We start from the raw sequence: 24,939 nt of genomic DNA on the forward strand, positions 1-24,939 counted from the left end.
AAATATTGGGGAACTCAACTTTCCTCTAATTCAGCTTGCTCATGCATGGAAGCTGCAAGGTACATGCTGAAGCTTAGACACTACCTCACCACCTCCAGCCCATCCAAGGCATTTTGTAAAGAGCACTTCACGTTACTGACAAAGGAATTTGGGACAGTTAGAAAGTGCTTCACAAGTTTTTTCCATTCCAATTCTTCCCTCTGGGCGGTCCTTACCAGACCCTGCTCTGGGTTTTGGCACTTCTCTACCCAAAGCTGGCCAGAATAATTTCAGTTATATAACATATGCCAGACACTCCTCTATTCTTCAGCCTGTCTTTTTTCACCACATTACCCCAGATTTCCAATTTGCCTAATAGCATTTTCACCCCCTCCTACCTTATCAAATTCTCTACTCGATTGTCAATATCTCTGTGGGAATCTCTACAAATATTTAAAACTATTTTATATCCCTAACTCCTACTTCAGAACTCAGAAGATAATGCTGCTCTCTCCCTGGTCACACTTGAATGGGTACCCAGCAATAGTTACAAAGGGAGATATTAGTATCTCAGCCATTGGAGTCTTTCTTAGGAAGCTCTCATTTCCCATGGAGTCAGTGGAGAATGCTGTTTTTTCTAACTTTGGTATAGGTACTAGGCATAGGGAATATCCTTAAACAATTCTAAATACGTGACAGAGGTTTTAGAAGCATTCATGTAGGAAATATTTTTTTTTTCTAGGAAAGCAGAAATCTCTCTTTTATGGTTCTGTGTTCCACCGAAGTTTTTGAGGAACTAGGAGGAGTGATGACTTGCAGGGCATAAAAACACTGCTGTTGATCTGTGTTATTGGTCCTTTTGATATTCTGCTCCCCTGCCTCTGCCCTTACCCAGTGCTGTGTGACGAGCAGGTGTTGGTCACAGCCTGGGCACGATCCTGAACCCACATCTCACTCATGCCCTGGAGCTGGCCTTGCATGTTTATTCCCTAGTGGTAGCTAAGTGGTCACTGAGCATTTTAAAGACTACTGACCCTAGTGATTTCCAAACCAATGTTTATGCAAATGGGAGGCACAGGATGTTTAATGTCTGTCTGCTACACTTCTAGTGCAGTCACCAGAAACCATGCAATCCTCTATCATTATTTAATAGCTCATTTGAGAATAACAGTGTGATTCCCCTTTCAGCAGTTGTGGCTCAGAAAATGCAAGATTACACAACTTCAGTCACCTCTTGACAGCTTAAAAGAAAGTAAGTTTAAAAGGTCTTTGTGGGGTTGGAAATTTCTGATTGCAGAAGCCCAATCTTAAATGAAACACCATAAAACACTACAAGGGAATAAAAGGCATTCCTTCAGAGTTACAGAAAAATGCACATTGCAGGTAATTTCTCAGTAAGACTGCCTACTAGGAATCCTCAATTTTGTCTGCAAATGTAATAAAGTCCAGGAGAGGAAGCAGTGTTGGAGATAAATGATGCAGAAGGAACTCTGCAGTGGCAATGAGAAAAAAAAGACCATTTGAAAATATATGATCTTACTCCATCTGATTTTTAACAGTAATGGGAAAGAATTAAGAAGAATAAATTTCAAAGTGCCAATTCAAATGTACATATGTTGCAGTAGATCTAATTAGCCCTCATCAAGACTTGAAGGGAATAGTTGCAAATGGTGGATCAGAGCAGAACTTTATCAAAAAGGAGGAAAAGATTGCATATAAAAATCTCACCTGAAAATAACATATGCACAGCCCAGACATTCTGGATTTTCCTGTAATATCCAAAGCATAAGACAAGAAAATGTACTAAAGTGTCATTCAGTCTGAAATAAAACAATTTGGATGGATGCACTGGTTGAACATAATAGAACTTCAGATATGAGTGAGGCCATCGGGAGAAGTTTTCCTGAGAAATTAATCACAGAGAAGAAAAATTCAGAGGTAAAGCAATTAGGAATACCTGCACCAAATTGGAGATGCAAGTTAAATCAGATGTTTCAATTACTGACATGGCTGTATTTCACTTGTGCTTTATCACTCAGTTTACTATCAATAGGTAAATGAAACTATTAAGGACAGTACAGAATGCAAAATAAACCTTGATTGAAGAAACCAAACAACTTTAAATCCAATTCAGCTAAGGCTTAATACTAAAAAGCATCAGACTGTTAACTTCTTTCCCAGTCGTTCAGTTAGAGCCTGAACTGCAACGTTTGAAAATTAACAGACTCCCACAGGAACGCAGAATTTCAAAATATAGTGCTGTTGCATGTCTTTTTCCACTTGATCTACCTGATATAAAACTAGTAGAATAAGGACAGATTGCAAATGAGTCTGAATTTTAAAAATCTGGATATGCTATTAAATGCAGACAATAAGCAGTAGTAAGCACACGGGGAAAATTCTACACTTCAAGCCATGATTTTCCTTTTCAATAACATTTTTGCAGGTCTGCTCTTTATATAAACTGAGACTCCTCAAGTTCCGTCTGCCCCTTCTGCAATTCTCTGATGATACAGTCTGCAAACCAGATAAGTACCAAAGCCCTCAAATATACATCCCAGTCCTTCAAACCCTTTGAAAGCAAAGCCTCTTTCAGCTTTTCCCTGACAAGATCTAGCGGGACAGACACATCAGCTTCTCAGACCTGAAAAAGGGCTTTTTAAAGGAAGTTTAAGAGTGTAGGAAATACTCAAAATGCGACTGCAGCACTTACAGACTGCCTGAAAATTAGGCAGAAACCAGAACTGTCACACCTGTAGTGGTATTTGTATTATATAGGCAGTATTAATAACTGGCAGCATCTTGCTTTAAAAATCAGTCAGCCATCTCTTTGACTTGGCTCACTATCAGGTGACCTAGTTAAAGAAAACAAATTCCTGAAAGACAGAAAAATTCTCAAATTATTAAGATGTTTACAATTAAAACCAATTCAAGGCAGATTTTACCACACAGTAGATAACTTGCATATCTGTGAATGGCACATGTCATTCCTTGACAGTTTCAGCCAATTATATACTCTCTTCTGATAAAAATAAGAACAGATTTTTAAAGCGTTATCTTTAGAAACTTTCTGCTTTCAAATGGTTTAATTTGTGAAGGAAACAGAAATCTGCTTTCCACTAGAGAGGAAGGCAGGTGGAGTGGCAGTACACATCTGGGACTCTAGGAAAAGACAGGAAAAGAAGGGTATTGCCTGGCCAGTATTGCAGTTGCCTTCCATTTTTACACTTTTCCTCCATAATAAGGCTGAAAGCCACTGAGAAGATTTCTCCCTGACTGCATGCTCTATCTGTGCTATGGAATGAATACAATCACTAGAGCAGAAAGATTGGACACAGCTCTCATGCTGATACTAATGAGGTTCCTGGTATAATTTCCATACCCCCTCTAAGCTGATGCTATAAATAACAATCAATGCAACCTTACATGGCTAAGTCTTGATAAAGTTTCTGATGGTGCCAAAATATCCTATTTCTCTGCTTGCCAGCTGCTTTCAATAAAGTGCCTTCCATCTTATGGAGCTATGTTTGCATTACCCTCCTCCCCCTGAGCTGCTTACAGTGCTGCTTACAGTTGGGTCAAACTTTTTCCCCTGTCTTGCCCTTTTGCCTCTGTATAAAAAGTAGGCTCATTATTCTCTGGAGCCACCCACAAAGAAGAAAGGATATGTATATACCATCACTTTCTGAAAGCATTTCATATTGATTTAAGACTTTCTTCCATTCAGGGCTCACTTGCACTGCTCTTGGTGAAAGCTCTCTAAAAATGGCCAGTAACTAACAACAAATAAAAAGAAAGTTGAGTGGAAGAAAAAGCTCTAAACCTGACAATTACATAGGGAACTTTTGTCCTAGTCCCATCACAGCTGCATTGACATTGGATAGATGCAGAGAGGCAGCTGTAGGTTGAAGTTTGGATGTTTGATTGGATTGATGACACTTGAGAAGAATTTTAATATTGCAGTACTGGACCCCTGTATCTAATCTCAGTTAAGACTTATTTCAGATAGCTTCTCAGACCCCAATTCTCATAATCCAATCTGGTTTTTGGATTTTTGACTTGAGGCAGGAGTCATACAGAACTCACAGGACACTGAGTAAGAAAATCCAGTTTTCCCAATTCTTATTTCCAGTACAATTAGATAATGTATTTGTTATAATTCATGAGAGGGATCTGTTCAGAGCTTAAAGGTCAATGGTCTGAATGGAACTAAATTCTTGCCCTGTGTGGAAAGGAAGAAATAAAAGACATGGAAAAAAACAACCAACAAACCAACCAAAAAACCCTGAACCTTTCCATAGTGTCTAAGTTCCAGTAAGTACAAAAGTGAAGCAATTGCTGTCCCTTCTTGCTCTCAGTGAGTAAGCACATGGCTGAATGCAGCACATCTGCTGGATGGGCTGTTCTGACAGACACTGCTCAGAGTCCACACTGGGATAAAGCCTTCAACAGATGAAGAAAGCTGAGGTGGAGATGAGGGTTTCCTTGCAAGCCATAGGACTGACCCCAGAATTGCTCAGTCCATGACTGCCCACCTTCACTGACTTCTTCTGTGCCTCCACTGTTGCACTCCAGCCTGTCAGAAAATTTCACAGATGAAGTCTTTTACTATTGATGAGGGAGAAATAGTTTTAAAAAAGTGTATTCCAACACTTTTGTTTGTGCATTATGCCATATGCCAGGCAGGCAAAAAATCTCGGACTAAATTCTCAAAGCTTTTTGGGAAATCTATCAAACCACAAACCCAGGCTAAGTCAGAGTGAGTGTGTGAGTCAATGCACTTATTTAGAGTTCAGTATGGCTGGGCTGCAGGCTGTGCACACAGTTGTTGCTCTGAAGCAGTTCCAGTCCACAGCAGGAAAGGAGACCCAATTCACTGTTGTACATGAAGCAGTAAATGTTTAGTTTTCTAAGGGGAATTTAAATTTATTTATGCCCTAGAAAGAAAAATCCTAATAATAGTCTTATCAGAACTATGTCTACTTTATTTGGAACTGGAAAGTAGGGTTGTAAAGGTTATTTTGTGAGATCTGATAATTCTTTACTACTAAAGGATAGAATTTTATTACTTGCTATTGAGGATTGGATTAAAGCTATTCTTATTGGACTCTTCTGAACTTCCATTATTGGTCATACTACCTTCTGTATCACCATAAATGGATTTAGAAAAGTAACTGGAAAAAGATCTCATCTAATTGCAGAAGTAAGTACAGGATCAAGATTCAAGGCTATGATGTTATGGCTTACTTTTTCAGTTTTCAGCCAAAGATTTTAAAAAGCATTCTTACAAAAGGCCACCACTAATTGGGAGATTCTCCCAGAGGAACAAAGTATCTGCAACAAAACAGTTGCCACAATTCATTGAGTTAAAAAGAGATATCTGTTTCAGATTCAATTCCTGTTTGAACAATGAGATAGTTGCAGGAGATGTCATAAGAATTATTTCATGCTGTATCAAAAAATGTGTCTCCAGGATATAAGAGGCAAGGGGCAACACTGAAGTTGAACGTTTCTATCAGTATATCCAGCTCCAACATAAATATTATGAAACTGGCTTTGGTGTGATTAAATTTTATCTTACTGCTGCATCAGTATTGAAAATGAGATTTTGTTAGTTCTGTATACATCAGAGGTAGACTGACAAACTCTCACAATATTAGAGACTGCAACAAGATTTTTCTATTGCATCTTATTCTATTTACACATTGGATCTGGTATTTTGAATTGAAGATTATTATTTTAATTCTTGAGATACCCCTCCATTAACCGAAAAGCATCTAGGCTGTTTCTATGGGACTGTGTGCTCTGTTTTCTCTTTCAAGTAATTACAGTTACTTTTGGCTTTATATTTCTCACTTCAACAGCAGCATGGGCCCTCTATTTAGTCTAAAAGCCTTCACCATTTAGTAAATGCTAGTGCCCTTGCACTCAGCAATGGTGAGGTCACATCTCCAGTTCTATGCTCAGTTTTGGGCCCCTCACAACAAGAAAGATGCTGAAGTGCTGGAGAAACAGAGCTGGAGAAGGGTCTGGAGCACAAATCTGATGAGGAGCAGCTGAGGGAGCTGGGGGTGTTTAGTGTGGAGAAAAGGAGGCTCAGGAGGGACCTCACTGCTCTCTAAAACCACTGAAAGGTGGTTGTAGCCAGTGGGATTCAGCCAGATAATGATTTACAGCCTTAAGTGATTCCACGGGATGTTTAGATTGAATATTAGGAAAACTTTTATCATGGAAAGGGTTATCAAACACAGGAAGTGGCTACCCAGGAAATCACCATCCCTGGAGGTACTTAAAGAAAGTGTGGATGTGACACTCATGGCCTTGGCAGTGCTGGGTTAATGGCTGGACTCAATGGTCTTGGAGGATTTTTCCAACATTAGTGATGCTTTGAATCTGTGATTAAAACTTAGGATATGCCTAAGCTTTTCTGAAATTCATCCTGCTCTCAGTAAAACTCTGATTTGAGGACATTTCTTAGATGTTAAGTTTATTCTGTTTTATTTAGCTAAGAAGTACAGACCATTACATAATCCCATTATTTTTGCCAACTGTGTGCATTCCTTGAGAAGAGCATTAGAGAATAGCACCCAGTGACTGCATAGTCAAGTTTTTATTTATTACCACAGTAAGGTCAAGTCAGGTGAGGACAGAATGGAAAAACATAAAATAGAATAAGATAGCATTAAATAGGATAGACCAGGCCAGGCAAGGCCAAACAGGATTGTCCTCCATTTGGTTTAATATACCTGTCATTGGATTCTTGCAATGTTTCAAAGGGATCTGAACACTTCTAGCTTTGTTTCATCAGAAGAAGTCAACTTAGTAATTTATACAGATCCTAAAACTGGCAGTATATTTTCCACCTGGCCACTTGGTTCAAATCCAGGTCACTCCTTAACATAAATTTATAGCTATTTCATGACAAATGCAAAAGCACTTTGTTGCTCTTAGACCAGATCTCAACAGCTTGTAACTTACCACAAAGACTAGTACCTTGTTTGTACTCCCAATAAATATGGAAGGGAGGGACTGGTGTCCAGATTTACTGCTTGCCTTTTTCATACTGCTTCTCAGAGTCACTACTGAAAATAAAGTCCAGCAATATTTATCAGATAAGGGATTTTTTCACAAAAAAATAAAAGTTTATTTTTAGGAAAAGACTGGTTTCCAACATGTAAAAAAGCTTTCTCGTTTACCTACATTTCATGATAAGCTAATGAATAAATCTTGCCTCACTACATCTCCCTCCTGGAATTTACAATATTTAATATAGATAATTAAAATGTAGCTATTCTTGTTTAAAAAGTTAGAATTTATTGGATTTTTCTGTCCATAAATCCTCCTTTTCTTTGCTTGATGTTTCCCCAAGCTTGTCTGTTACTTTTATTTGGAAAGACAATTTAACAAAAAGCAAAGCTAGGAGTGGAAAGACAGAAATAAAAATGATAGAAGTTATTTAATTTGACAACCTGACCTTAGTGGTGAAGCACAGAACACACAGCTCTTGTATGATCCCTAAAGGGTCTTCTGAAGGCTTTAGTAGCAGAAAGGCTGGATGCTTTCTGGCATCTTGAGGTATCAAAGAAAATGGAATAAATCTTGTCTTCTATTTCCCCCCTCAAAACTGGCTTTCTCTGAAGCCTTGCCAGTATCCAAATAGCTGCCTGATGAGTTTATACTGTATAAAGTGCACAGATTACTCCACTTATGTTAAAATCACCTACTGCTATATTATTGCATGCCTAAAAATAGGAAATATCAGCCAGCCTGTGCATATTCTGCTTTCTAACAGATTTACAAGGAGGCTGACAGGTAGCATGTAGTTTGCCACTTCTAGCACACCTTAAAACCCTCAGCTGGTTTTCATATTCCAACACCCCAACAGCTCCCAGATATTTCAGACCTTCCAGCACCAAACACATTGTTAATGCACAAAGAAGTTTATGAGGATTTTTCCAGTTCCTAGTTGTTGTGATGTTGAGTTAATTCATAGATGGCTGATAATTGAGGTTTTCTTTAAAGAAACCTGACCCCTTCAGACAAATGTGAGCTGTGGCTGTGCAGGTAAGATCTGTCAGCGCAGGCATAATTTTTGCATTTGGGTTTTTTTCTTCCAATCCCCCTAAAAATTGGAGAGCATCCTTGTGCTTGAACTTCTCTGAGTTTTGACACAATAACCAGTTGCTTCCTCTCAGAAGGTAAAAGCAAGGCAGGATTAATCTTGTTTTGATATATTAGCTCTGAGTTCTTCCTATGGTATGAAGTATGGCCCTAACTTATGAAGGATAAAGAAGAAATTATTTAATTATCTATTAGTTTTATATTTACTATTCTGGTTTTTCATTATAAGAATCTTAATATCCTAAGAGAGTGCTCTAGTTGAGACTTGAAACACAAAGAAAACATACATAATTTTTTTAAAAAATCAAACCAAACCAAATAAAACAAAACAAAAACAAAAACAAAAACAAAATCTCACCAGCACTGACTCTCTCTGATAAAGGAGAAACAGAGTATGACTTTAACCCTGAAAAAACAAAATATGTTGAAGAATAAAAGGTGACCTATCAGGATTAAAAAATTATTAAAATATAAATTGTCATCTGAAAAATCAGTCCAAATGAAACTTTCTAAGCTTAGAGACAGCACTCCAACTAATTGGGCAAGTTGTCTTTAGCCTGCTGAGACACTGAATTCAGACATCTGTAAAAGCACATGTTCACAGCCATGAGCTAAGGTTTCAGTGGAGAGGCTGAATACCAGAGAGGAGCCAGTGTCCATTGAGTCCTGTCTTCTTGCAGGCCACACTGGCTCATTGAGCAGTGTAGTTTTAAATCACATAGATACAGAATTTGCAATTTGATAGCATAATCTTATTGTCCTTAGTTTTCAGAATGTTTTGTGTTAGCATTGTTACATCTAATCTAATTACTACCAGTTACATCAGTAAGTGAAGCAGAGGAGTTAAACAACCAGTCCACCCTGGATCACAGTCTGGAATAGATTTAAACTGCAAAACCCCCCTTCTTTTCAAGTAAGTTGCAGAAAAACTTGTTAACTGCATAAAGTCAGGGCTTATTTACCACAGCCACCTCCTTCCTTGCCCTCTTCCTGCCATGTGATTCTCATTCCTGTGAGATTCTCATTCCTGATCAGATTTTTTTAATGTCTTCTAGCCACAGAATTCATCTGTGATTTCCCCAGTGAATACTTCTACAATTTTTATATTCTCTTTTATATTAATTCCTACTTTTTGTCTCTTATGTTTATACAGACTGCATGTGCACACACAACATGAATGCATCATGTATATTTTGGGGTATATATAACCTGGAACTCATTAGAAATGTGTGCTGTGTCTTCACCTCTCATAAGATCAGGGCTGCTATGAACTTGCTACCTATGGCAGATGAAACACGTGTTGGACTAGCAAATTGTGATTACTCATTTGCAAAGATTTTGAGGGATATTTTAATACTGGAGACATGAGAATTCCAGCATGGACCAGATTTCAGTGTTCATCAATATATTAATCATGTTCTCAACTTCAAGCACGTGTTTTCTTTCCCAGATTTTAGGATGAGGCCCCGGGTTTCTATGGTGTATTTGTGCTGGACCCACAGACAGATCATTTGTTAAGCAGACACAGCTCCTGTACCTGGAACTGAGGAGCAGATGAGTATTAATTTCAGGGATAATTACTCTACCTGTTTTCTCTTTCAGGATTTTAGTTACCTTACATTGTCAATCACTCTCCTGTTTCATATGAGACAATATGGTGTTTACTGAAGCTATTGAGACTTAGCGTGGAAAATCAGCAGTTATTCTGATTCATTGTTGTAACAGACTATAAACTTCTCCTCTGTTTTTAGAAACATTTACCACAGCAGCTGAAAAATGATTTTTCAAAACACTGTTGCTCCAGCCATGGGATTAGGTCTTGGGTTTAACCCAGAACATCCTCTATGGCACTAACACCCCCTTCTCTAATTCTCCTAATCTCTGCATGCACACGGAAGAAAGTAGAATTACCTACAGTGGCTCAGTTTTTCTTTTGTGCTTTTAGGGGAAAATTTCAATCTAAACCAAACCTATCCTGTGTAGTACATTATAATCACTATGACTTTCTACTTGTTAAAGTTGACACGATTAGAGGTGGGGAATTATCAGAGAGAATGAGCTGCTGCTACACATCACAAAGCAGTTAGCCTTAATGTCATGCAGGTCTTTCCTACTTTGTATGAATTTAAATGAAGTAGTTTCTCAAAATGGTGTCATTTTAGCTACAGATGTTTACTATGGAGCAAAACCCACAATTTAAAATTAGTTATATATAGCTGCCATTAAGAATTTGAAAAATTTCCTCCTTCTTGCCACTTTCTGGACACTCTATGTGCCCTGTGATGCAAAATATTTTATTTTCTTTCTGTCTGAGTTGTTGATATGTTTTCAGGGAGATAAAAGAACCTCAAAATGTGCCTCTGTAATTAGAAGCATCGAGATGAACCTGAGGGAAGACTTTCCTCCAATAAAGATGTTTACATTCTGTTGCTTTCTCCCATAAATCAGAACAGAAACCAGTTCTGTGGTGTTAGATACTGCCACACACATTAAATTTTGTCTTATGGCCAGTCTCTAGGAAATAAAGTACCACACACAGCGAATCATGTAATCTATAAGGTATTCATGAAATACCACCTACATCTTCTGGAGAATGTGGACCTCAAATGCCATGGAAATGGGACTGTGCAAAGACACAGGCAGTAAAATAAACCTCTGTATCATCCAACTGCTCCGAACCAGAGCAAGCTGAGCTACAGGCCACCATTGCTTTTCTCTTCTCCTTCATTTTCCTCCACACTAATAATGAAAGCAGGATGGTGGGGAGCTCGTTTTTCACTCTTTGACATCCCCTTTCTTGTTTTTCTCTAAAAATATGACACCACAGAGGCTTGGTTTCACAGAGGGTACATCTGTGACTGTAAGCCCACTCTGCACACACAAATGAAAATGTGCCAAGAGTTGTTCAAAATCTGAGATTTTTTTAAACTGCAGAACTTTCTACTCACTGACCACCTGAAGCTTAAGCATTTCTTCACATTTACCCCCCAAATCTCATGGCCCTAAATAAGATGATAACTGTAACAAGTGTTTTTGCATATTAGAAGTAAATGTAAACAGTTTTGGAACGGAATCAGTTTTCAGGAGAAAACTGTATTTTATGCTGATTTATCACCTGCAGAATTATGTTCTCAAACAGATGGAGGTGGGTATCAGCACACTGGAGGGATGTAACTTCTGCCCAGCTGTTGTAATTAATAGCAATTCCTGCAAACTCACAGTTACATAAAGAGGCAAATGTATGCCTGGCCTGCACCAGTGAGCAGAATTTCTGAAACCTGCCCAAATTTCATGGCAGGCCTTTGTTAGCTGACAAAGTAACTTTCAGGCATCTTTTACAGAGTCTTTATGTATTAGTTTTTCATTCCAGAACCTGACTCCATGCCACTAAGATTGTCATTAGCAATTTACTCTGTTGGGTGAAATTTCCTCAGTAATGTGTAAAATAAATATTGTGTTATGCAAACACTGCCCATTTAAAAAGTTATCTTAGACAAGGTTCTCCTGTCTCTTAAGAAAATACTGATTTTATTTAATTACCTACCATGTTTCAAAGTAAAATAGTTTCAAAAGTTTTTCAAATATTGTTTCAATTAAAGGAAAATTTGTAATGCCAGCCAGTGCAAAATGTGTAAAGATTACTAATTTTACTTTCAACCCAAATATTAAATTGATTAAATGGCATAAATAAGCCGTGGTAAAGCTTACTTTATTCTAAAAGGTAGTGGTGATACAGAGAAGTTTGCCAGGCTGCCTTCAGAAGCTGCTCTTTTTAAATTTGCCAGAATTTACTCATGTGTCTTTTTCTGCAGGTGATGCTACAGATGTGAAACAAGAAACAAACAAACAGAACACACAAAAAAAACCTCAACCCAAAACAGAACAACCAATCCCCCCAAAAACCACTGCAACTCCCCCATATCATGTTCAGTTTCTGGTTTTGGTTGCTTAGCCTTATACCAATAAGACTAAAGACATTGATCAGCAAGAGGTCATAATTTTCCTTTAAAAATCTAAGAAACCCTTAGGAAACTCACTTCAAAAATAAAAACCAACAAAACCAGAGACCATGTGTACAGAAATTTTTGGGGAAAAGACCATGCAAAACAATGGTATATATTCATCATTGCACCTCTCATCACTTTCTCAGATTTTGCCCTCTGACTTTCCTCTTCATATAACATCTGAAATCCCAAACCACTGAAAACTGCAAGGAGTTTTTGAAAATATCAGAACTCCCTTAACCTGCTGCAAACGTTTCTCTGCTTTTCCCTAAAAGGGGAATTTCACTGTAAGATTTATGGGCCAGAATGGCAATATTTAACCCCAGAGGAGTAACATATTTCAGATGTTGAAGTCTTTCTGCAGAGGCACAAGTGGCAGCTTTATGCCCTTAACGTGAGCAATAGCTCATTTTCCAGTGGGATGTACACCTGGCACTGGGTGACATGCAGAGGCAAACTGAGCTCTGCTGCCCAGCCACAAGGATGATGCACTTGCATACAACATGATGCACTTCCAAGTTCAGATATTTTTATGTACACAGAAAAGGGTCTTGGGAGCATTTCTACTGGTTGATGTGTATTTCCTATGCTCCTTGCATCTGGATTTATAGACAGGAAAGAAACATCTTTGGTGGTAAAACAACTAGAAAGGCAATTGTAATTAATTTCAAATTGTAAGTAATTTCAAACTCTGATCAGATAACTTCAGGTAGGTGGCTGTGGTGGCCATGTCATGGGGGAGTGAGCTTAACATCCCAGCAAGTCAGGAACCAACATTTTGCTGCTTTCAGTAGATAAACTTACTCCATTGCTCTTGTAGATAAACCTACACAATACCAGGAATAATCATCTATTACTACACGCAGAAAGTACATTTCTCACCTTGTTACAGAACTTTATGGCTTACTTCTGCTGGACAAGGAAAAAAGTTGAGATTTTGGTTTTTTCACTCATTTAAAATTAGGATTGAACATAAACTAGTAATCAAAGGTGAAACATTCATTATTCCTGATTGCAAGGTTATTTATATGCATTGAAAGTTATCTAACTTGGGATTTGTACAGTGCAGTCATGTGCATCAGTTTGGGTTATCTGAGGCCTCTGCAGAGGAAGGAGGATTTATAGTAAATATTTTTAGGATACAACTTTTTGGAGTTGTTTGTAACATCTGCGTTTTTGAGAAGAGGAAAGCTACTGTTTCTTTCCCTTGATGCTAAGGGGCATCAAGACAGGTAGCTCAGATGAAATGACCAGCAGTCTATGTGACACCTACCCTGAGGGGGACTTCTTCCTACAGAAGGAGAACAGAGCAGTTGACACCACTCTTGTAGTGCTGCACATCTTCTTGACCAACAAAGATGTCAGAAAAATCATCATCGAGAACATTAGCACTATACTCTCTAACTCCATGATCTCTCTTTGACATTTAGGATCTTACTGAGAAGACACTTGAAGGCTTTTTGTTTTCTTGTTGTGTGTTGGGTCAGTTGTTAGGGTTTGGCTGTGTTTTTGCTTTTTCCCAAGCTGCTTCTGGGACTGCAAGGAGAAAATCATCCTGCCCTGCTATTTATAGTAATGGAGGTAAAAACCATTTCAAGAGTGGAGCACAACTTCAGATGGAGGCAATTGGGAGTCATTGAACTCAGCAGCTGTGCAGCTGCGTCACCAAAACCCTCATGCCGCCCAATTATTTTCCTTGGCGACTGCTGCCTTTAAGAACTTGTTTTTTCCTGACTATGCTTCAGTTGGCTGTTTGTGAAGGTCTGGCTGGTGTTTGTTGAAGAAAGAAAGAGCAAGAAGTTGCTTCTGTTATTCTCCAGAGATCTTCATAGGGAAAATGCTGTTTAATATTGACATATTCTCACAGTCTCTGGGGGAGAGAGAAAGGGAGGGGAAGAGGAAGGGGGGATGGGGGGAGCACTGTCTGACCTTTCTCCCCAGGGGATAAAAATCAAAAGAGGAAAAAACCCAAATATATTTTTTCTTTTTTTGTTGTTTGTGATTGTTGCACACTGAAGTTCCTCTCCTGCATCTGTGTACTGTTCTGCATGAGCATTAGTTCACGTTCATATAATCTGCATTTTTTACTATAAAAATGCAATATAACATTTTCTCTAATGTTTGACAGAGAATTGGACCAACGAGCAAAGTCTCCTAAACAACTCTTGATTCACAGTAGGATCCTCTTTCTGCCTCATTTTGCAGCCCATGGCATCACCTGCAAAGTTCCTCTACAGAAAAAGTAAACCAAGCTCTTCTGCTGGCACTAGCACTGGGAATGCCTGCATAAAAGACCAGATCTACTATTTACAGAACAGCAAAGTTGCAAAAATAATCTGCTACTGTTGGAATAAGGATGAGAATAAACACAGACCTGGAGGCTTTCCCTGGGCACATCCAATTAAATGAAGATTACAGATAGCCAAGCAAATAATTTTTTAAAATATGCTAAACACCCTTTTCCTTCCCTTCTTAAGTTTTCTTCCTACTTCAAAGCAAACTTTAATCCTGTATGTGGGCACAGAAAGCACACCCATAGTGTCCATACACACCTTCCCTGGGGTAAACCCTCAGCCTTGTATATCTATTAACACCAGTTTCTGCCTGGTGGCACCTAAACACAGGCAGCATCACCTATATCCTGTAGAGTCCTGTGCTTAAACTTCTCATCAACCCAGGGCCTTAGTATTTTGCTATGGACTTGAAATGCTCAGCACAGCACTCCAGACTCCAGAGCTTGGGAAGAAAGAAATAAAAATTCCTCCTTCTTCCTTATTTCTGCTAAAACAACAAAGCCCCAGGCAAGAAGCAAGCAGTCAAAACAAACTTTAAAGAGTGTGAGGCCGCTGTCTGGGATGTATGGAGGTATGGAAGAGTTGGTACAAAGCCATCAGAGAAGGGCAAACAGAGCAGCTGCTGCAGAGGGCCAAATGCAGAGGTGTGAAAGCCCCTGTGGCAGATGCTGTGGGGAAGAGCTCTGCACAGAATAAGTGATGCAGAGGCAGTCCCAGGACATGTACAGAAAGGAAGGAATGTTGGCTGCTGTGTGGCTGTGTAGAATGCACACAAGAGCACACAGAGAGCAGGTTGTGCAGAAGAGCTGCCTTGCACTGGTTTTCTGTCTGAACACTGGAGTTCCCCAGTAATCCATATTTCTGCTGCCTTTTCAAGCCTTTTCAGATCTCCACAGGCCAAAATTCCTGGAGTTACAGCAGATAGAACTGCCGGACCATGAGAGTGCTCTGGACAACATAGCAGCCACAGCCTATAAATCAGGAGCTTGCTGTTACACATTACCAAATGTAACAAACAAGCCTGGCAAACCCTAATGCTCATGTACATCTTGAGTCACGTACAGTTCCTTGATAGGTGCTGGATTCCCTTGTTTTTCTTTTTTTGCAAATACAAAGTGCCTCTCTCTCTCTCCTCCCATTTTTTTAGCTGATACCAGAGGTACAAATGTGGTAGAGCACTCACAGAGTGGGAGAGCAGGGAGCTACAAATAATCAGCCATGGGAGCAGCTCTGTGGGGCTCAGGGAAGATGACAAAGTGTGTGGCACACTGACTCATCCTAAAGGCTCTCTGTCCTTTACTGGTTCCTCTTGGGGAGAGTCACTGATGTTCTGGGATGTCACCCATCCTGTACTGCTCTGAGAGTAGAGAGTTGTAAGGTGCCATCCCTGCAGAAAGGGGCCTTCATGTCCTGGGCAGCTGTGCAGCAGTCTGGTCCAGTGTCATGCCCATCTAGTTATATAAAAGAAATTAACAGACATATATTTTCTTTTTCTCCTTGAGATATGGTTATTTTCTTTCTGTTGTGTGTTATTTTCTTATTTCCTGCTCCACCCATACCTTGTCTTCCTAACAGCCACAATCTCTCTTTATGAATAGTATTTTATTATGCATTCTGTGTTCTCATTCCTGTTTTGTACCAAACATTAAGCTTGAAGAGTTGTCACTGCCTGGCTCAGCTTCACAGTGGGCGCACGTGAGCAGGACAGGTGAGAGGAAACTCCCCCACAGGGCTTAGCTTGGATAGGGCTGAGCAGCAACCACAGATGACCTTGCTGGGCTGCAGCATAGAAATGTCCTGAAATACTTGTGTCTTTCTTACAGTAACCGGTGGTCTGTCTCTTTCCTTATTTTGCTGATTAGGCCTTGCAGAAATAATGGGGTCAATGACCACTTTGACTTGAAAAAGCTGTAGCTGCCAGTCTGGTTCTTTTGAGAAATCAAGATCACTTTTTTTTTTAAATTTCCTAAGAGGCACAGCCAGAAATCTTTCTGCTTTCTGGCAGAAAGACTGCCAGAATACTTTGTTTTAAAGAGACAACACCTGCCATTTTATTTCCTTTTATCCAAGAAACAGAGATATCAACTTTGAGTCATAAACTTAATGCTAACTGCTGGCTTCAGAAGATGCTGACCCTATCTTTGAGTAATTACCCTTTGCAGTTCTGGCCGATGTCAGGGGGACAAGTGGAAATTAATAAAGCCTACTCATATCTCAGCAGACAAGGGTCACACCACAGCTGAAATGACACAGATGCTCCTGCAGCCAAAGGGAATGACAATGCTTTCTTTCTAAAGCTCTTCAGCTGGCCTTTATTACCTTGGAGGGAGATCTGCTACAGTGCTGCAGCACTTGCAGACCCCTGAATATGATGTGCGAGTTCATCAAGGTTTTCAGAGACAGTTTACAAAAACAAAGACTGTTGGTAGAATGCAACATTTTTTTATGAATAAGGAAATAGCCTTTCCCTCCCTACACAGTGACTTGATTAAAAGGCCAAGGCATTTGGCAAGCACTAACAAGTGTTTTCAATTTTTAATACTGCTGTGTCACTTCCAGTCTCTATCCCATATTGCTGTACTAGGAGTTTTTGTGCCATTTATTTCAAAATCATAAATTTGTTAACTGGAAGACAAAAAGCTTCTTTTACAGTGAAAGAAGCTAATCACTGTCTAGGTCTTCTTAGCAAACAATTTCTTGGCCAAGACTTGAAAAATTAGCAACAAGCTCAGAAATACTTTCATTTCTTTTGTATTAATCAATGGTTACAAACAGACACCTCTTATAAACTGTAAAATGTTGGTACTAACATGGTATACATGGATGGATAGGCTTAACTTTGGCCATGAGAGCATCCTTCTGCATGCCACAGCTACACTAAATTCAGAACACAAAGCTTTTTGCAAGTCTGGATGCTATGGCTGTATCTTAACACAAAGGAATTGGAATATTCAACAGGTACAACTAAACATCTTTGGTTTGTGATGTGAAAACAGCTCTTTTTCAGTGACAGCAGCAGGGTGAAGCTATCCTTACAGGCACATCACATTCCTGTAATGGAAAGCAACACCATTCATTTTTAAGAGGAAGGTACCCCCTCCACCTCTGAACTTTACAGCTGCAGATCCAGTCAGCCAGCAAGCAGGGAACAGATTGCACTTTTCTGCATGTCTAGCACTGTACAAACCTGAAGATGCAAGGCTTGTCATACATAAGTGAGTTGGTATAACCAGAAAGTCTAGGCATGATGGCAACCTCAAGGGAACTGCCCCAAAGAATAATTCCGTTTTGCATCAGCGTAATGAAGACGTAAGAAACAGGTCTAGAAAGCAAAGTTTGATGTGGAAAATGCTCCAGATAGAAACATCCCTCTGACTTTAGGAAATGAAGCAATATTCACTAAGGGAGAAGATACTTGTTTGGTTTGGGGTACCTAGGAGATCTGGATTTAGCGCTTAGCAATTTCTCTCCTGGGTTTATTACACAGAACTCTCACATGCTCTAGCTGTAAAACAGGGTTACTGGTGCTTCCTTTCTGCTTCTCATCACATACAGGGAGAATTGAGGACAACAGGAACCCAACTTGATACTCTCTAAGTGACATGAAAGTACAATTCATAAATATGGAAAAACACAGTGTAAATATATGACTTGTGTGCAAAGCATTTCTAAACATAGTCTAAATAAGGGCAGAATAATTATATCATAGGGATGCAAAGGGTTTTCATAACATCAGGGCTCAATTTTGTAAGGAAATTTTCTCTTGGGAAAGCCTATTCCAGTCAGACAGAAGAAGCAGGGAAGACATATTTGTTTAAAAAGAGGTTTACATCAACAGATTATTTGTGTAAACTTTAATCTCCTTACAGTAGAAACATACACAGTCAAAGCCAAAAGTAGTGTAACAATTTTACAGCAAAGCTTACCAGTAAAAATGCAAAACAAGTTTGTATCAAATTCTTAAAAAACTGTGCACTTTCTCAAACTTAACTTTGTTCAGCACATCGTTTTGATTTATATATAAGGCATTAATTCTATAAGAATCATTTACTATATTCCAAAAATCGCATGACCTAGGTGTAACACTCTATAGCCTGATACCATTTTTGTTCCTTTCAATATTTACAGATTTCATCTACCTGCATTGACATGGAGCACAGAAGCACTAAGAACAATTACAAGCTTTGCCAATAATAGGTTCACATTGAAAAAGTTACATTAAAAAAAAAAAAAAAGCGCTCAATTTTGCATTGCAATAGCTTGGGTCTGCTGCAGCCATGACTGTTGTTTAAGAATAATTCCCCTTTTGTATACTTGCTCACTTCCAGTAGTATTTGCATCTTTCAATATGCAGAACTGAATCTGCTGGTACAGGAAGTGGGACCCATTTCTACCATCTACTCAAAATTTGGTTTTTTCCTCCTCTCCAGAACACAGTTCTTAAGTTTCTTTGAAATTTAAATCTTCTATAAATGGCATCTTTGAAGTCATTCTAGCTACTATGTACAGAAATGGCTCAGGCAATTAAGTTAGTCCACCTTGTCATTAGTCAACAGGAAGTATAATTACTGTAGCTGTAAAGGAGGTATCTAGTGTTCCAGAATAAGTGAATTTAATTATGGTGAGAGCTTCCTCAAGTCTATTTACATGACAACTTCAGGCTCAATGTTAAATAGCAAGTCATCATTTCCTCTTCGAACTTCAAGTAGTAGAGGTGATTCATTCATCACAGCCTCTTGCAAGTCACTGGAAGTCATCAAAGGACGCCCATTGACCTTCACAATAATATCTCCATCTTGGATCCCTCCTCTGCAAAGACAAGAAAATGGCAGTAAGGATGCATTCTATGCAGAGGAAAAGTACAAAGGCTACTCACCACCTCTTTTGCAAATGCAATAAATTTTTATTTGTTTTAGTCTCCACTGAAGAGAAATTCCAGCCTTCTGACTGTGAAAGAATAACAGGTAGCACTTGCTAAATACAACATAAGGCTCAGATTATTTCACTGAGGACTTTCTTCTTAAACAACAAAAACAATTTTCTTATGTCTTCTACCAAACTACAAGTGAGAAACAGAAAAGGCTTTTGTCTATTATTGATTCACTTTACTCAGTTCATTTGCTAGACCATGCTTTTATGCCACCAGTATGTATTTCAAGAATTGAAAATTACAACCTCAATATTTCAAGACAAAGTACACCAACTAAAGTATTGGGAAATTATTTCTCTCTTGCTGTTCAAATAATCCTGAATAGCTGCATTTATTACTTTTGCTTTTGATTTTCCTAAAATAATTTTTAGAAATTTTTTTTTTACAACTGTTCCATAGAACAGCCTCTTCTTTTAAGATTAAGCACTGTCTCAGATAACAGCTCTGACAGTGTCTAATGTGAATGCTATTTTGTTTCCTTCTTAAACTTGATCTAAGTTTCTGTTTATTAATATTCAACATACTTCACAAAACTCCTCAAATAATCTCACTGTATTCAGGTTTTTCTTTTTATTTGCACACTTTTCATGTTTCACAATGTCATTAAAGGCTGTAGTGAGGTGGGTGGCAGTCTCTTTTACCAAGTGACAGGACAAGAAATGGCCTTAAGTTTTCTGAGGGGAAGTTTAGATGGGATAATAGGAAAAATTCCTTCACAGAAAGGGTTTTCAAACACTGCAAAAGGTTGCCCAAAAAAGTGGTGTTTTCACCATCTCTGGAGGTATTTAAAGGATGGGTAGAGCTGGCATTTAGGGATAGGGTTTACTGGTAGCCCTTGCAGTTCCAGTTAGGCTTGATCTTAAGGGTCATTTCCAAACTAAACAATTCTATAACTTAAATAGTTTTGAAATGCTTCATTTTTATAGAGGTGAGCAGAATCTTAGAACAAATATTTTAAACCAAAAGGTACAATTTTTAATTGCTTAAATATAGATCAAGCCTGGTATGAGAAAATACTTGAATAGAAAAAGAAGTATTACCTTCTAGTATCTCTTTGGAAGTTTATTTGTGGTGAAGAAAACAATGTGCTCTACCTACCTGTGAGAAGGTGAGTTTGGAACAACTTCATGTACGTAAATTCCACTTCTGACATCTGGAAAATCAGCATTAGTGTGCTTCAGTTCCTCCACCAAGCTAAAAGAAGAACAAAGTTATACAGAATTTGATTGCACTACGAAAGTGTATATTCTTATTTATTTAAGCTTTTGGTGACAAAAAGTGAAAGGCTTAATTAATCATTTGCCTATTCTTGTGTGATGAAAATGTAGAGGATTTGAACCTGGATTTTAAAAAATTGCATATATTTTAAGAGAGGCAAAACTCCTTACCTGTGCAAAGCATGCTAAACTTAATGGTCTTTTACATCTCCTGCAAGAATTTGACTTTGGCTCTTTGTAGCAGTAGCACACAGGGCCTTTTTCATGAGCACAACAAGAGCACTCTCAGGGACAAAAAGTTCTTCTGCCCAAAGAATTAATGCTGGTGACAGGGCATAAATTTGCTAACTTTGTTTTTTTTTCTTATTTTGCAAGTCATTCTTAATTTGTCTTTATCTAGAACAATAGATTTTTTGATAACTCCAGAGAGAAGACAGAGCTGGAAACATCAGTTTCCACAAGTTGTCATCAGCAATTTTTTGCACATCAGTTTCTAAAGAAGACAGGAACCCACTGCAAAATAGACTCTCTACAAACATCTTCACTTCAGAGATGATGACATCATTTCAGTGATGACATCTGTTTACAGAGTGGGTTAATACCCATTTCTAAAAAGGAAGATTTTAAACAAGGATAGATTACTGAGCTGTCTACCATGAAAAACCTGGAAAGCAAAATGGCTACATAGCTTATCTTCACTTGATTTAGTACTGAGGAAGCTAAAAATTGAATAATTAAAACAAACATCACAAGGGAAGTGATCTTTTTCTGAAAACACGCCTGCAGACATCATACATGGCTTCCTTAGATGCTCCAAAAGCAGTAAAATCTCACATTGTGTTCACAATTCTGCAGAGAAACATCCTGAGTTTCTCTCCATCAGTGATGTTATTGCCATTACACTGATTCATTCCAGCTGAAGATCTGACCCTTCAGGGAGGACTGCAGGAGTGTAACTCAAGAAAAAAAGATGGCTTTACTACAACCCCAGCTGGAAATTGTCTTGTTTAATTTTGCAGTCTACTGCCACATTGGAAACATGCCTACTGCTGGGAAAGAACATCAGCATAAGAGCCCTCATTTATTATCCAAGAATATATCTGGGTAACAGCAAGACACAAAGCAACGTAAGAGGGGAAAACACAGCAAAGAGCCAGAGGAGGGTGTCCATTTCTGGCTTTGTTAACACGGAGGCACAAAGCTTTCGTTTGGAACTTTAGCGACTCTTTCTAGTTAATGGTTAGGAACCAAACCTCACACCATATGGCTTCCACTGGCACTGATAAAACACCACCAAACCTTCCATCAGCTGATCTGTCAGTGGCACTCAGAGTCACCTGAAAGCACCATTTTGTTTAAATGTCACCTAAACTCCAGGTGTAACTCCAGGTGTCCTTGTCAAGAACCAAAATCTGTGTTCAAGCTCTTCTATTTTCCCTCAGCTATCAGCAGAACATCCACCACTATCAGTATTTAGAGAATTCCCAGGTCTCAGAATATAGATTTCACCTATATCGTTTAAATGCCTGCAGATTGGCTAGAAGCCAATGCCCACTTCTAGATCTCTGGAGATTTGCAGTGAAAGATGAATGATGTTCTGAACCACTACTGAGCACATCTTGTGTGCATGAACATGCAATCACTTTTCTAGGATACTTACGCAGGTGTTATTGTGAGCATTCTGATGCCAATGAAACGTTTCTTCCCATCTGAAAGGAACACAGAGGATATTTAAGAAATTTAGACAAACACTGACAAAAATAACTGCTCTGATGACCCAAAATACATGAAAATTAACAGAATTTATCAGATTTTAGCAAAACTAAACAAAAACATGCACATGTGTACTAATTTTTTTTTTATTAGCCTTGGTGTACAGAATCCTTCTCCCTGCAACTAAGGGCAAGAGAGAAAGCCCATTTACACTCTGAGTTTTTCATTCAGAATATTCAGGAAGTTGCTGTGATCTAGTCTCACATGAATTCAGTAAATGGAAAATTTCATAACTAACTACTGAAACTGGTCAAGACAATTTAATCATATGATATTCTCATTAAAATGTAGAAATGGAATCTAAACAAATTAAAACTTCCATTTTTCAGAGAAAGGTCAATCAAAATCACTGATTATAATGCAAATGGTTTGCTATTTCTACCCCAAAGAATAAAAAGCAAGTAAAAAAAAAACCCAAAACATGTAGACCTTTCTCAAAATGATCACAAAAATACTCAGAGGGCTGGAACACCTCTGCTATGAAGATGGACTGAGGTAGTTGGGGTTGTTCAGCCTAGAGAAGAAAAGGCACCAGGGACACTTTATTTAGGTCTTTCAGTATTTGAAGGGGGCTTATAATACAGAACAAAGGGTAATGCTTTTAAACTAAAAGAGGGTAGATTGGCAGTAGGTATCAGGGAGAACTTTTTATGATGAGAGTGGAACATGCTGCCCAGAGAAGTGGTAGATGCCTCAGCTGTCAACACTCCCTATGTCAGGTTGGGTGGGGCTGTGAGAAACCTGATGTAATGAAAGGTGTCCCTGATCAGTACAGAGGGGTTGGACTAGATGACCTTCAAAGGTCCCTTCCAATAGAAACTCTTCTATAATTCTGTTATTCGCCAGGATTCTGTGGAATTTTTATGGTGAGAAGTCACTCCTTTAGGAAGAACATCACATTTCTGAAGTTGGCTTTTAGTAAGTCATGATGTTGCACAGCTGTCTTCTGAAAAAAATGCAGTTTGATGACTTCCTGAAGTGAGTGCGCTCAGTTACATCCGGCACAAAACAATATTTCTCCGTACTTGTTTCAGCACAATGACTTCACAAGATCTTTGAGTTTCTCCAGGTTCTCATACGAGGAAAAAGGAGATGTACACAGTCTTCCCTAGCTCTTATTCTTTCCCAGAAAAATAGTCCCAAGCAAAGGACTTAATTCTGAATATTACACATGCCAAATATTCCCACTGGGGTCACTGAAAATGTTGACTACTAAACATTGGATTTACTGCACTCTGAAAAATCTTGCATCTGTAACTGTCTTCATTACTTTACCCTGAAATGTTTGGGTCTCCTCTATTTTAAAGTAAAACTAGCAAGATCAAAATCAGCTATAGTAAGAGTGTCAAGAGGTTCAATTGCTCAAATCTGAAGATTGAAGAGCTTTGGGCATGGCCATGAACTAGCTCATGGTGCTCCTCCAGTTCTCATGGCAGAAATGCAGTTTTTCACTTTTTAAAAATATACAGAAATGATAATTCTCCCACCTGAAAATAAGCCCCTTATCTATAAATGTGGACAGTTAAATAACAACATTCCCTTCATAAGATCAGTGACAGCATCTCTGGTGACAGTTTTCTCTTTACATTAAACAATTTGATGTTGGTCATCATCTGTGAGGCAGAAATTTGCAGAAACACGAAGATACTCCAGAGCCTGAGTTAGGAATGTTTACATGAATGAAAAATGAAAATTAAAGAAGAGACAAAAGAAACTAACTTGGAAGAAACAGAAGAGCAAGAATGAAAAACCACAGGAGAAATCATACTAGTGATAAAGGGAATTATTCCCCCAGATAAAGGCTAGACATATGTAAACATAAAGCTTTAGGGAAAAAAAAATAAATCTTGCAACTACAGACTTATTCCTAAAATTCCAATTCTACCTTCAACTTTGGGCAAGTCTTATTTCACTCCTGTTCACACACTGAAATTCAAAAAGGCCTCTGCCCTCTCTCTACAGTAAGTTTGCCATACTGCAAGTAGCAATTCATAACATAAGAGTAGCAGGCTATTATGTAAAGTAAAACTAAGAACTATGAGCCTTGCATTACTTTAGCAGCAGAGTACACACTCCTCTCTTTCCCCTCTCCAGACATGTTGTGTGTCAGAATACAAGTAAAAAAAATTCAGTCCTTTTGTTTCACTAAAGTCCATTCCACTGAATTTAACCCAAGTCAAACACCTTCAACACAAACCAAAGTTTTCAGCAATAATGATTAGTGGGAATATAATTTTCCATCTTTTATGAAGTTTATCAGCAGAGACTACAGGCACAGTAGTATTCCATCATTCCCAAAGCATAGGCATGGTGATGCTGGGGCTAAGTCACATTGCCACAGTATGTGGCACCTGGAACTACCACTGTCATATTACATCTCCTCTGTGAATAAAAAGTCTCAAAGCCTGTCCTAGTTTTACTGTTCTGCTCAAGTCTAAACTAGGAATAGATAGAGCCAAGACCAAAATGGAGAAATTCCTTATAAAAATAAACAAAATTTAAAAATTAAAAAAAAAAAAAAAGTCAATCAATGCTTAAGTATGTAGTTAACTTCCAGATGTAAACACAGAATACACAGCTGGTTAAAACTGAGATACAGATGGAGACACTTCATGCAGCAA

At 38.5% G+C, this 24,939-nt stretch overlaps 2 protein-coding genes across 4 annotated transcripts in view; one reads left to right on the forward strand and one right to left on the reverse strand.

Moving 5' to 3' along the window:
- The window catches only part of ACOX3 (acyl-CoA oxidase 3, pristanoyl), an 88,773-nt gene extending 69,310 nt beyond the window's left edge, over positions 1-19,463 (forward strand). For 2 of the 3 annotated variants that reach the window (XM_088163078.1, XM_088163079.1), the window contains exon 18: positions 1-19,463. In XM_088163078.1, coding sequence (XP_088019204.1) covers positions 1-267 — 267 coding nt within the window. In that variant the 3' untranslated portion in view covers positions 268-19,463. The other variant, XR_015803012.1, reaches the window with a different exon arrangement.
- The window catches only part of HTRA3 (HtrA serine peptidase 3), a 23,919-nt gene continuing 17,217 nt past the window's right edge, over positions 18,238-24,939 (reverse strand). Inside the window, exons 7-9 of the mRNA XM_014895175.2 lie at positions 22,206-22,254; positions 20,427-20,522; positions 18,238-19,207 (exon numbers count right to left, since the gene is read on the reverse strand). Of these exons, the coding sequence (XP_014750661.2) occupies positions 19,042-19,207; positions 20,427-20,522; positions 22,206-22,254 (311 nt within the window). The 3' untranslated portion in view covers positions 18,238-19,041. The remainder of the gene's footprint in view (positions 19,208-20,426; positions 20,523-22,205; positions 22,255-24,939) is intronic.

The sequence above is a fragment of the Sturnus vulgaris genome, chromosome 4 (assembly GCF_052056855.1).
Source record: "Sturnus vulgaris isolate bStuVul1 chromosome 4, bStuVul1.hap1, whole genome shotgun sequence".
NCBI lineage: Eukaryota > Metazoa > Chordata > Aves > Passeriformes > Sturnidae > Sturnus > Sturnus vulgaris.